Source organism: Callorhinus ursinus, unplaced genomic scaffold (assembly GCF_003265705.2).
Source record: "Callorhinus ursinus isolate GAN/ISIS: 27379988/994484 unplaced genomic scaffold, GSC_fseal_2.0 scaffold10, whole genome shotgun sequence".
Classification (NCBI taxonomy): domain Eukaryota; kingdom Metazoa; phylum Chordata; class Mammalia; order Carnivora; family Otariidae; genus Callorhinus; species Callorhinus ursinus.
The window spans coordinates 16,018,444-16,031,882 of NW_027397072.1; the positions used below are offsets into that span (position 1 = coordinate 16,018,444).

General features: G+C 39.3%; 1 protein-coding gene across 2 annotated transcripts in view; it reads right to left on the bottom strand.

Annotated features, from left to right (window-relative positions):
- The window catches only part of WDR35 (WD repeat domain 35), a 63,225-nt gene extending 50,921 nt beyond the window's left edge, over positions 1-12,304 (bottom strand). The window contains exons 1-8 of one of the 2 annotated variants that reach the window (XM_073897028.1): positions 11,821-12,304; positions 11,005-11,122; positions 9,195-9,266; positions 7,903-7,995; positions 6,268-6,396; positions 2,971-3,104; positions 1,928-2,093; positions 1,660-1,805 (exon numbers count right to left, since the gene is read on the bottom strand). In XM_073897028.1, coding sequence (XP_073753129.1) covers positions 1,660-1,805; positions 1,928-2,093; positions 2,971-3,104; positions 6,268-6,396; positions 7,903-7,995; positions 9,195-9,266; positions 11,005-11,122; positions 11,821-11,844 — 882 coding nt within the window. In that variant the 5' untranslated portion in view covers positions 11,845-12,304. The remainder of the gene's footprint in view (positions 1-1,659; positions 1,806-1,927; positions 2,094-2,970; positions 3,105-6,267; positions 6,397-7,902; positions 7,996-9,194; positions 9,267-11,004; positions 11,123-11,820) is intronic. The other variant, XM_025867786.2, reaches the window with a different exon arrangement.
- Positions 12,305-13,439: the final 1,135 nt, after the last annotated feature.

Sequence of the window (13,439 nt, forward strand, 5' to 3'; positions counted from 1 at the left end):
CTATCTATCTGTCTATTTATTTACTTGACAGAGAGAGCAGGAGAGCACAAACAGGGAGAGCTGCAGAGGGAGAGGGAGAAGCAGACTCCCTGCTGAGCAGGGAGCCATCTCAGGACTCGATCCCAGGACCGTGAGATCATGACCCGAGCCGAAGGCAGATGCTTAACTGAGCCACCCAGGTGCCCCATGAATTCAGATTTTTAATAGTTAGGAACCTTGAGAACCATACTTCAGTTTTCCCTTAGCTTTTAACATCTACCAAAAATATTATTAGCTGGCAATGTACCATCTATTCTCTACATCACATTCTACTGGGTATTTTGAGACACTGATTCAAAAGCCTGAGCTGGTACCATTTCTTACCCTCAGAGAAATTATTAAAATGTATTTTAAAATATTAAAACAACTGGGGAAGGCTTTTATGTAGCAAAAACACATATTATTGAAGTCTATGGTGAATTTATAAAAACCAATAAGGGACTAAATAGAGTCTACAGACAGAAAATAAAACAGGTAAAAAATTATTAAGCTTAGTTACTAAGTTCTCACTTTCCAAATTCTTTAAAATTCACAATACATTAACTCTATTTGATATTTTCCACTACATCTTCAATAAAATTCTCCTTAAAAATTAAATTCATTAGGGGCACCTGGTGGCTCAGTTGGTTAAGTGTCTAACTGGTAATTTCAGTAGGTTAAGCAACTGACTTGGCTTTGGCTCAGGTCATGGTCGCAGGGTCCTGAGATAGAGCCCTGCTTTGGGCTCTGCAATCAGCGGGGAGTCGGCTTGTCCCTCTCCCTCCCCTTTTGCCCCTCCCTTTCTGCCACACACACTCTTTCTCTCTCTCAAATAAATAAATCAAATCTAAAAAAAAATTTAATTAATAATACTACTGAGAAGGATAACACACGCATTTATGAAAACAATGCTTATATTTTAATGCAGCATCACCTAAGATTAGTTATTAAGATAGATTTTCTTAAAATAGTTGGTTATTCCTCAACAAATTAGAACTGTTAGAAGTCTGAAGGAGGGAGGAGCGCCTGGGTGGCTCAGTTGGTTAAGTGTCTAACTGGTAATTTCAACTCAGATCATGATCTCAAGGGTCCTGTGATCAAGCCCTGCATCAGGATCCACACTCAAGGGAGTCTGTTTGGAATTCTCTCCCTCTCCCTCTGCCCCTACACCAACTTGCACTCTCTCTCTCAAATAAATAAATAAATAAAATCTTAAAAAAAAAAAAAGTCTGAAGGAGGAAGAAACAGATATGTGTGCTTAACATCTATGTACATTTAATATATCACATTAAAAATTGAAAATATTAATCTGAAACAACTAAATTATACTAAAAACAACTCAAAAACCAGCTAGGAAAAAAGATGCACAATCAGATCACAGAGAAAATATTCTAAATACTACTGCATAGTGATTTCTTAGGTGAAACAGCTCATTTTCTAAAGGTACAGAGGATAAACTAAATTCCATGATAAAATACAACTATCAAGACTTAGAAGTGAGGACATTAATCAAAGACAAGATGCCTGTTATTCCATCATTTTTACTCAAAGTGTCCCTTTTCCAAAAGGTGACAAGTTTATACCGCCTCCTCCTTTTTCCCCTACCTTACTCGCTACATAGGAAAGAAAGAAGACATTTACCTCACCAAATGGAGTGTAAAACTGCACGGTGTTTACATCTTTATCCTGAGTGACAACCTTCTGGGAGCCTGCCACAGCTAACACGCTGCCGATGTGGTTCCACTGGATACTCACCACATACATGCCAGTGTCAATTAAAACAGGATCTAGTCAAAAAGAAAAAAATTAGGTAATTGTGGTAAAACAGCCTACAGAACTGTATAATCTTCAGAATAATTTTAAAATATTTTTTAAGTTCTCCACATTAAAAAAAAGAAAAATTACATACTCTGGTCATTCTCATGTCTCATGATTTGGCACCTCCCGTTGTCAAAACAAATTGCGAGGCAGGGGCAGTCTGGCTCCACGTAGCCTTCCGTGCCATGGTACCAATGAATCCCAGCAATACTGATTGCTCCGGTAACATTCACCAAGCAATTCAGTTTCATTTTCATCTAAACAATCCAGTTAGGTTAATATTTCATCTTTTAAAACAGATCAGTATAGAGTATTGTAGAAAGAACACTGAAAACGGGATTTAAAAATATGATTTCAAATGCCAGCCCCATGGCTTACTGGTTTACCAACCCTGGGACAAACAACTTCAACTGAGTTTCAGTTTTTCCCTTTTGCAAAATGAGGATTAAAAAAAACTCACAGAGCGTTTATGAGACTAAGTGACAAGAGGTACATGAAAGTACCTCAAAAATAGCAAAGTGTCATGGAAAAGCTGACTATTATCATTTCCGCCAATAAACAGATTTATGTAATGTCCTCAGCCTCATGACAAACAAAACTGCCCCATAGGTAAGATCAGAGATTGAACACAGCTAAATCTCACAAAGCCAGAGTTTTTCTTGAGATCGTGCTAGCTGAGCCTTTTCTATTTTGCCTTCTTCCCAGGACTTGATTTTTGTCCTTTACTGTTTAAGTCTTCCATTCTTTTTACAAACAACCTTGAGTAGCTTGCTACAAAAATATCAATGGAAAAAAAATATGTATCGTTGGTATCTCATGTAAACTTAGGCTTCTGCTATTAGAAGACACAAAGATTAAACTGTAACTCATCCAACTCATTATCCCTCAGCTTCAATACACTGAAATCTTGTCCTTCCCAGTTACCAAGAATTCTGAACTAAAAGCATTAATTTACCTTGAAGCAACCCAGTTTTTTTTAATTAAAAAATCTAAATGATTGGAAAAAAACTGAAATGAAGACTTTCTTGATGACACAAACCATCATAATAAATGTGTATACATACGAATGATACATAAAATCATATAAAATTGTGTAACCAAAACTAATGAATATATGAAAATATATACACTTACTATAAAATTCCCCTGATTATCATAAATGTGTATTTCTCCATTTGCCATTCCAAAAAGTAGGATTTTACTATCTGCAGACCATGCTACATGGCATAACTGTATACCCTTCAAGTCTTTTCCCCAAATGCGATTCCCTAAAATAAAACATAAAACATAATTATTTTATTAAAGTTTCAAGGTCATAATTCTCCAACAACCGCCCTAAAATTCTGTTTCCCTAAAGAGCTCTCACATTCTTCACAGCACGATGTATTTGTTCAATTTATGCAGTCAATAAAATTTACTGAGCACCTCTTATGTGCCAAATATCCTACTAAACATTTGAAATAGTAGCTGTTTCCAACTTTCTCCCTTCTCTTCAAAACTCTAATCTAGGACCTTACTCCCAATTAGCAGATGAACTCATCCTCAACCATGGAAAGAAAATAAAAGCTTCCAAAAAAGAAATCCCTCATTTCCACTTTCAAACATTCAGCACAAAACTGAATCCACGATAACCCTTTCTGCTTTGCCCCCCAAAACAAAGGAAGAGGTATATCCCCAACCAGACACCCACCTAGGGTGAATCCCTCCACCTACTTTCTGGTCTAAGCCCCTCCTAGCTTTGCAAAGATCTCCCTCTACTGATTATTCACATTTTCTCTTTCTCTTTAAACTCTTCTCTCCAGGCCCTTTCTTACAAGTATTTAAATATACTCAGATCTATCCTTCAAAACTACCACCTCAAATAAAAACAAATAAAACAAAACGAAGAACATCTCCCTCGACCCCAAGTTCCCTTCTAGCCACTACCCTATTTCCACCTTTCCTCTCCCAGCCAAGCTTCTCCAAAGAGTTCACACCTGCAGTCACCACTTCCTCACCTCCCACTCAACCCTCAGCCCAACCCAGTCCGGCTTCCACCCCACACGTCCACTGAGATGACCTTCAGGAGGTCCCTAAAGCCTGTTGCTAGGTCCACTGCAGGCTTTTCTTTAACCACTCCTTCCTTCTTTCTTGCTTTCTGTGCATTTGTGTACTCCTTTATCTCCAACACTTATGTTGCAGGTTCTTAACCCACAGTGGTCCATAGGTTTTTCATCTATTCCAATGGTTTAAATTACCATCTACCTGCTGGTGATTCCCAAAAGTATGACTCTAGCCCAGATATTTTGAAGCCACAGATGCATGCATATAATTATGGTCTGACATATTTGATTTGGCTGTCCTACGGCATGACAAAATCAACATGTCCGAAAACGAAATCTTCCCTCACAATCAGTCTTTCTCCCACATTCCCTATTTTTTTAAAAGATTTTGTTTATTTCACACAGAGAGAGAGAGAGTGCACAAGCAGGAGGAATGGGAGAAGGAGAAGCAGGCTCCCCACTGAGCAGGGAGCCTGATGTAAGGCTCAATCCTAGGACCCTGGGATCATGACGTGAGCCGAAGGCATCGCTTAACTGACTGAGCCACCCAGGCGCCCCTCCCACATCCCTTATTTTTATGGCATGGCCATCCATCCAGTTGTCAAAGCTAAAAACCGGCTATTATTCTAGACACTTCCACCCCCTCATCCCCAAACTGATCAATAACGAGGCCCCATCTATTCTAGCTCCTAAGTATCTCCAGCATATGTCCACTTACTTCCAGCCTCTTTGTCACTACCCTGGTTCAGCCACCATCCACCATCACCTCTCACCTGACTTACCATAGTAATTCCCTAACTGGTACACCTGCCCCCTATCCTTCTTTCCTCCCTCCAGTCTTCATGTTGCAGTCACAGAGATGCTTCCAAAGAACAAATTCGATCCCAGTGCTCCCATTCTTAAAAGCTTTCATTGGCTCCCTAGCACCCTTAAAGTTAAATCCCAACTCCTTGTATAACTTACAAACTGCATAATCTGGCTTCTGCTAATGTCTCTAATTTCATCACATACAACTCTTCTCCTTTTAGTATTATACTATACTGACTCTCAAAATTTTTTCAATACCCTAACCATGGCTAAGTTCAACCCCTGAGGACCTCCTCAAAAGCTATTTCTTAGCCTAGGACACTTTACAAACCAACCTTCCTGGTGCCTAAAGCCTCAGCACATATCACTTCCTCCAGGATGCCTTCCCTGATCCCTCCAAGCCTGGATTAGATACTTCTACTATACGTTGCTATATTTTCCCTGTCTCAACACTTACCACAAGGCATTGTAATTGCCTGGTGACTTATCCATCTCTCCTGTTCTAGATCTGAAATATTTTTTGTTGTACCTAGTGCCTAGAACTATAGCTGTGACTTTGTAAGCTCTCAGAAACAGTTGTGGAATAAACGAAGTTACACGAGAAAAAAACAAATGGAAAAATGAAAATCATTTTGAAATAAATTATTTCTCTATAGAGTTTCACATTAAAATGAAGGCACAGACTCTCAGAAGCCCCAGTATTATCTATGAACTAAAATATGAAAAACATAGGTTTTAAAGCTATAAAACACAACAACATGCTCAGCTCTATTTAAAAATGACCAGATGATCATCTGATATAAAAATATCAAATCATTATGTTGTACATCTAAAACTAATGTTATGGGTGCCTGGGTGGCTAAGTGGCTGCCTTCAGCTCAGGTCATGATCTCGGGGTCCTGGGATCGAGCCCCATATCAGGCTCCCTGCTCAGCTGGGAGTCTGCTTCTCCCTCTGTCCGTCCCCACTGTTCGTGCTTTCACACTCTCTCTCTCTCTCTCAAATAAATAAAATCTTTAAAAAATAATAATAAAAAATAAAAAATAAAACTAATGTTATATGTCAATAATATTCAATGGTTCAATTTTTTAAAAATAACCAGAGATTGTTATATCCCTACATACTTATTGAAACTAAGATCTACGTATTTATAATAGCCTAACAAGTGTAAAAATGAATTATAACTAGGCAGACATATTTAAAATAGTCCTGAAAAATTAATTCCCTCTTTTTTCAGTGCCACTGTAGGAAATTTTTTAAAAATAGATTTTTTACTTGAGTATACGTAAAAATAAATGTTTCTTAGGGGCACCTAGCTGGCTCAGTTGATAGAGCATGCAACTCTTAATCATGGGGTCGTAAGGTCAAGCCCTATGTTGGGTGGAGGGTTTACTTAAAAAAATAAATAAAATCTTAAAAAAAAAAATAAATGTTTCTTGAACATCATCAAATTGTATATCAACTGTTTTCTCTTTTTATGTTTATTTTTCTGTCAGAAAGCTAACATATAATTAATTAAACCTCTAAAGACAAAAATGCCAACCAAATATTGATCTTAGTTCTGTGTGCAACAAAGCATTACCATCCACTGAACCAACTATCACAGCCCCGTCTTCGTATACAATGCAGATCTTCTGTCCATCAGCATTCCAGCTCATACTTCGAACCACTGATTTATTTCTGTTATTGATCATCTCTTCGTACCAAGAGCCTATTTGCACAAATTTAAAAAAAATTACAAGTCAAAACTTCCACATAAGAGTTGAAAACATTCCATAAAGCACACTGTGGGATAAGTAACTGCAAAGTTTTCTGCAATCTGAGAACTATAAAACCTTCAAATCCAACAAAAACAAAATAAAAAATTAGCTGAGGCCTTGACCAACAACTGCTTCAAAGATTATCACAGAAAACACAATAAATGCCCCTCTTTTCTCTCTTTCTTTCTTCCTTTCTGTCCATTAAAAAATAAAACTTTATTTGCTTTATAGCAAAACAGGCCAAAACAACTGATTTTTCTCAAAGTCTAAAACTTCAGATAATAACCAAGGAAAAAACAAAATAACCACAATGATTTTATATATATATGCATAAACTCTCCAATGACTAATTATAAGCATGTTAAATACAAGTACATTAGGTAAAAACTCTAAGCCTGCTTGAAAAAAATTTTCAACAGTTCAAATCACTTTAGTGATTTCACATCACTAATGCTGAATGACAAAACCATTCTTGTACACAGGGCTGGAGTGAGAGGTCTCAAAGTGTAACCAAATGTGAGGCAAATCACAAGGCTATATTGTTTTGTTTTTATTTTTTACTATATTTTGGTATCAGGAATTCTGGCCTACAGCCAAGCAAATTATCACATAATTTGAAATAACTAGTCGAAGAGGACATTATCAGAGTCAGGACTAAGGCCCAGAGAACACCCACCTTGGAAAAAGACAGTTTACCCTAATCTCCTGCACTCTCATATTCTACTCCCTGCACAGATATACACACACATACATAAACTTTGAAAAACATAAATTCATGTACAGCATATTTTTAATTAAGAATTTTTAAATGGTATACCCTGAATGTTTTCAAAACAACACACATGAATTAAGTAAGGTAGCCTTCTCATTTAATGATGGCTACAGGCCCCAAGAGATCATGTATTATGTGTTCTTTTCTGGTAACAGTGATGCACCTAAATTAATCCTTCTCTTGCTCTCTCTTGTAGCCAAAAGGTGCAAATCATGAGCCAGTTGTCAGAGCTGAGATAAAATCTGTATCCATGAAAGAAAAGGAAGCTAAATGACTCAATAAAGGGAATGAATTATTGCCCCTGACTTCTTAATAAATGTTTTTACCCACTGGATTAACTCTAGCCACTGATCACACAGAAAATAATTCTTATTGGAAACCTGGGCGGTGGGGGGAAGCTATCTCAAGTAGAAACTATCCTGCTAAGGGCCTATGTTCATTTTGGAGATAACCAACAGTCACCTAGTTCACTCTCCTCATGCAAGGTCACAGTTCAAAAAAAAAAAAAAAAAAAGTTAAAAGGAAAAGTAGGCAGCAATAAATCCAGAAATATTACCCCCGTGCAGTCAGGATGAACTCCTGCTGCTGGTTAAAAGGAATCTATTTCAAATATGTTGTTTCCCCATTCAAATACCGTAACCCAGACTCCAATCTGTGAAAGGTTCCATAAGCTCTCCTAGCATACCTTTATATAACATCCAAACAATGATAAGCCCATTTTGATCACTGGTAGTCAACTTCTGATACTGTTCGTTCCATGTTACAACTTGAACAGAACCTAAAAAAATTATAAAACAATTTAGAAACTTAAAAAAGGCGACAATTTCAAATTTGTATTTTTATAATAAACACCAACAGCATGTTCAAATCAATATGGTTCCTGTGCAACTAGCCATTCTTTACTAAATGACTCAAACATATTCATAGGATGTAGTCGCTATTGTCACTCATTTCCTACATGTGATATTTTCATGTTTGCTCCTATTTCAGGCCAGCAAAGGCACCTATTATGGTCAGATGCAAGAGCTGCCATATATCTGATGACAGAAACAAATCTAAGTAAGATTTACCCAGCTGGCCTGACTCCCAAGGATAACAATGCCCAAAGGACATCATACTAAGTACTTGGATTTTTTTTTTTAGGGGGATGGGGGGTTGTTTGTGGTTGATATATGCCCTAATTTCTCTTTTCCCCCCTCTTGTTTTCCATTCTATTAGTAACACACTCCTTTTTTTTATGTTCAGTTAGCCACTGTACAGTACGTCATTAGTTTTTGTTGTAGTGTTCAGTGATTCATTAGTTGTGTATAACACCCAGTGCTCATCACAACACGTGCCCTCCTTAGTACCCATCACCCTGTTACCCCATCCCCCCACCCCCTTGAAACACACTCTTGAGCATATCTTAAACCTCTGGTTTATATGAACAACTGAGGTTTTTTTAGTTGGTTTTTTTTTTTAATCCCTAAATACTTTAGTGTACATTTCCTAAGAAGACATTCTCTTTCATAACCATATTACAAATTAGTGAATTTAACACTGATACAATATTATCTAACCCCAGTCCACATTCAAATGTTATCAATTGTCCAAATAATGTCCCTTATAGGTACTTCTTTTTCTCATTCCAAAATCCAATCTAGGATCATAGACTGCATTCAGTTGTCATGTCTCTTTAGTCTACTTTGATGCGGAACCACAGGGCAGATTCTAAAAAAGGATTATATCCAATCTGTAGACAAATAACAGTATTTTTTAATATATAAGACCGGCTTTGTTTTAGATTTACTGAAGATATTGTTTAATCATGTAAAAGTTGTTGAAAGACTCTAGGATCAATTAATTAATTATGGTTCAATAGAAATGATTACTTTAAATATTAACATTATTAAAAATGATAACATTTCTGCATTAAGTAGATGGTTTCTAAATGCCTAAAGACTATTCAAATATGATTTTAAAAATTACATGACTCACCACTATGACCTTCAAGAGTCTGATTCATAGAAAGGTTGCTAGGGGCTGCAAGACCCCTCAATTTTACATCATCTAGGGAAAAAAATATTACGGCAAATACATTAAACTAACAGATTATAAGACTTTGACATTTCTTGCTTATTTTAAAAGGAGTTCTTATTCCTGGATGATATTAGAAAGATTTTTTAAGTATGCCTCACTCTGATCTACTTTTCTCAGGGTGGAAACATAGGACAATAATATGTACCCCCTTGTAAAGATATTATTCTGACAAAATAAAGCAAAATGTATTAAAAAAATTGTTTACCCAGGATATTAAATATATTAATAATTATTATTGCTACTTATTCCTTCCCAAAAGATCATAAATAGAAACACTTATGACATGTAGACTGAAAACTCTAAAGCATAAGAGGGATCAGAAAGCAAAGACTTTGGAAATCGGTTTTTACTAGATTTTGCAGAATCTTTTATTCATTCATTCATTCACTAAATGTCTACATTGTGCCATGCACTGTGGAAGCTTCTGAATATAAAATGATAAATGAAATAGTTAAAGCCTCTACCTTAGAGAGCTTGTAGTCTATCGAGGGGACAGATACTATTAAACATACACTCACCCACCCCCATAAATATACATGTATATATGTAAAATTACAAACTGAGGAAGTAAAGGCATCATAAGATAGTGACAGAGGGAGATTAATTTAGTTTGGGGGGGAGGGAGAACCAGGGAAGGCTTTCTGAAGAAATTATATTGAAGCTGAGACTGAGGAATAAACTGGAGATGCCAAGTGAGGTGGGGAAAAGAGGAGGGGAAAGAGAAGTCCAGACTCAGAAATAGCAAGTGCAAAGGCCCCGGGGTTGAAGTGGAATTTAGTTCAGCCCTTTATCTTACAGAAGACTAAACTAAAACCGAAAGATGTTCACCAACTTGCTGAAAGTCAGTATGGCAGAGCTGAGATTCCAACTCCAATCTCCTCATCTAGATCTCCAAAATAGATTGGGGATCGTCTAGCTCTCCATTCTAGAGCAACACTATGGATGTTAAAGGAAATGTGAAACTGTTTGCTATGATTCCAGAGAACTAAAAAAAGAGAAAGCAACCTGTAATCACATGAAACTTATTGACAAAAATGTTTTAAAAAGTCTCATTTTCTGTTCTTGGAAACTAGATGAATAATTATTAACATATCTGAGAAGCAGAAAGGATGATACAGGCCTGCAAATAATCTGACAAAATGTGAGGTTTTGTGACCTAACTGAAATGTGGATTCACATCATTTTTATTAGACTCCAAATAACAAAGCACAATAAACAGAAAAGGACAAGGCAACATAGTTCTCATTCTTCATTGTTTTTCCTTTTCCATCAAGAACTTCAGCAATAGCCATCCGATTTTTTTTAAGATTTTATTTATTTATTTGAGAGAGAGAATGAGAGAGAGAGAGAGCACGAGAGGGAAGAGGGTCAGAAGGAGAAGCCGACTCCCTGCTGAGCAGGGAGCCCGGATGTGGGACTCGATCCCGAGACTCCAGGATCATGACCTGAGCCGAAGGCAGTCGCTTAACCAACTGAGCCACCCAGGCGCCCAATAGCCATCCGATTTTTACATTCGATATTCTCTGAACTTTACTGCAAAAATACTCTACAAAAAACACCACTAAATGTTTGGGAGTTTTGTGTTTACTTTTGGTTTTTAAAAGAAGTAGAATTGCATACTGACAAATACCATGAGCAAATCTCAGTGAACAAATGATACTAGCCAATTTTCCATCAAGTTCAAACATTTGGTCTTGCATTCATTTACCTGTCTGCGTCTCTAATTTCAAAACTTTCAGTAATCCATCTTCACCACCACATGCTATGAATCCTTGGTCCTTGTTCCAAGATACACATTTCAGCTTCACGTTATTGGGAATGGCAATCTGAAAAGAACCACAGCCGCTTTCACAGCTTTTCACGAAGGAGTTGGCTAGTGACTTACAGATGAAGGTTGAAGAAAATCCCCCACACACACACCCCAAGAAGAAAAACGGTCCTTCTTGCAGTGTGAGCTGTGATGAAAATGCGCATGGCAGGATCTCCTGAACTGCCCTACCATTTGCGAAAGAGAGAAAAAAGTGCACACAAGAGAAAGGCACTGACCGCGGAGGGACCCAGTGGGAGAGTCACCTGATGAATGTTTTACAGAACGGAAGAGGGAAACGGAAGTATAAATGCAGACCACCAGTCCGTATTCCCTTTCCACACACAACACTTGGGCTACCCTTTTGTCATTACTTTTCTCTTGCCCGGCAGCCCAGGACAGTCCAAAGAACGTACGGCACCTGGATCAACAATAGGTGGAGGAAAAAAGAGAGAGAGGCACACAATGATCTGTCTTGCTGGCTCCCCAAAAAAGACCCAGCCAGGGGCAGGGATGGGAGAGTTGTGCAAGAGGGCTGCTGGCTCCGCCGAGATTTATCTGGGGTTCGGGACCGTCCGAGGCTGGCCGATGCGGGAAGGTGGGAGGCGGGAAGGCGAAGCTGGGGATCAGGACGCCAGATTTCGCCGGCAGGATGCGGGAATGGCCCGCGGGACGCGAGAACGAAGGGGAGGCGGGGGCGACCGCGGGAAAACTCACTTTCTTGCTCAGGTAAAAGAACATTCTGGGAACTCCGAGAGGACGAGCCCAGCCGTCCAGGCCCGCCAAAGGAAACCTGTTCTAATTCACCAGTCTCGAGTACCAGCAGCTCTCGGGAGCGCCCGTCGCCCTGGCAACCACCGCCGCGGGGTCGCATCCGGGGCGCCGAGGGACACTTCCGGCTTCGTCCGCGCTCGGCCGGGCGTCGAGCGCCTGCGCAGATGTCGGGGGTCTAGGACTAGCTGCCGACGCGGGGCCGAGCTCGTGGTTGGGCCTAATCGCTTTGTTTCTGGGCCTTTTTGCCCTGCGCCTGGGGTCAGGAGGGTGACCTCAGCGCCCCAACTCGTCGCCTTAGCTGTCCTCCTTTCGATTGGCTCGGAGGACAGGTCAAACCTCGGATGGTCGCGGTGGAACTTGCCTGAGGTGTGTCAAGTCAGGAGCAAAGGCGCTCATTCAGATGAGGTCACAATGGTTGGGTTATTTTATAAGCCCCAAAGTCCCAGCATTGTGGAAAGGAAAGTCATTTACTGTATTTGGTGGGCTGGCGCCGTCCGCCAAGTGAAAGCGCGATCCTTCCCTTACGCCTTTGGGGATTGGAGAACACTGGCACAATTTTGGGGTAGGAGATGGTGTTTATTCTGTTTTAGAACTTTTTAACAGCTTATTTAAGCTGTTACTGCAGCCCAGTGGTTCATGTAAAAGGAATGTGTATGAGCTTTGGGCCTTTGCGGCATAGAATTGCCACTGGGGCATAGCCTTCCAGTTTTGAATCATTAAGTTTGGTGTTTGGTATTTTCTCGCCTGAGGTCGACTGTTTTCTATCTCCTTTTTCTACCTTCTTTCTTTCTTCAGTTCTCCCTTGTCCTTTTTGAATGCTTGGAGAGTTACAAAGGACCGCAATACGGGCACAGGGCAGAAACTCCCATGAAATTATTTTAGTCTAGCTCGTCTTTTATATCTGATTTTCCCTTTTACTATATTCTGCGGCTATTGGTGTTGAGTTGTATAATCTAGCTCGTACTTTATGCAGCAGCAGGAGCCAATTCCCCCACCTAGTCTTTCCGCATTTCAGGCAAATAATGTTCATATCTTTTGAATTGGGTCTCTTACCTCACCCAGCACACTCAAGAATTGACAAGGGTCCTAGTGCCTTTCCCATCAAATCTAAACCCCAGCTAAAATTAGTTTTTCCTTCAATAGGGAAATGTCTTTACAACGGTGCCCCCATTCCAAGCAAGCCTTTCTGCCTCCGAGGCCATTTTATAGGTTCCTACCCTCTCCGCCAATTGTGCCTAGCCAAATGTACAAATCAGGTCTCCCTGAGAAATTACTTCCAAACTTAACCCCCATCCCATTCAGATAACATGTTTGTTTTCAAATGTGTATCTTTTTTCAACGTCAGACTGTAAGTTCTGAAGATACGTTGGCACCTGTGCACACGGAGCTCCCTATACTGGGCTCATGAAACAAAGCAGAATTACCTAAGCCAGGGGATTCCAATCAATCGGTGAAGTAGAAGAGATGATCAGTTGAAACTACTTACAGATGGTCACACTCTTGAACGATCATCTCTTTACCTTCCCCTAGTGCTTGCACATGAGCTGGCATTTATTCCTTCT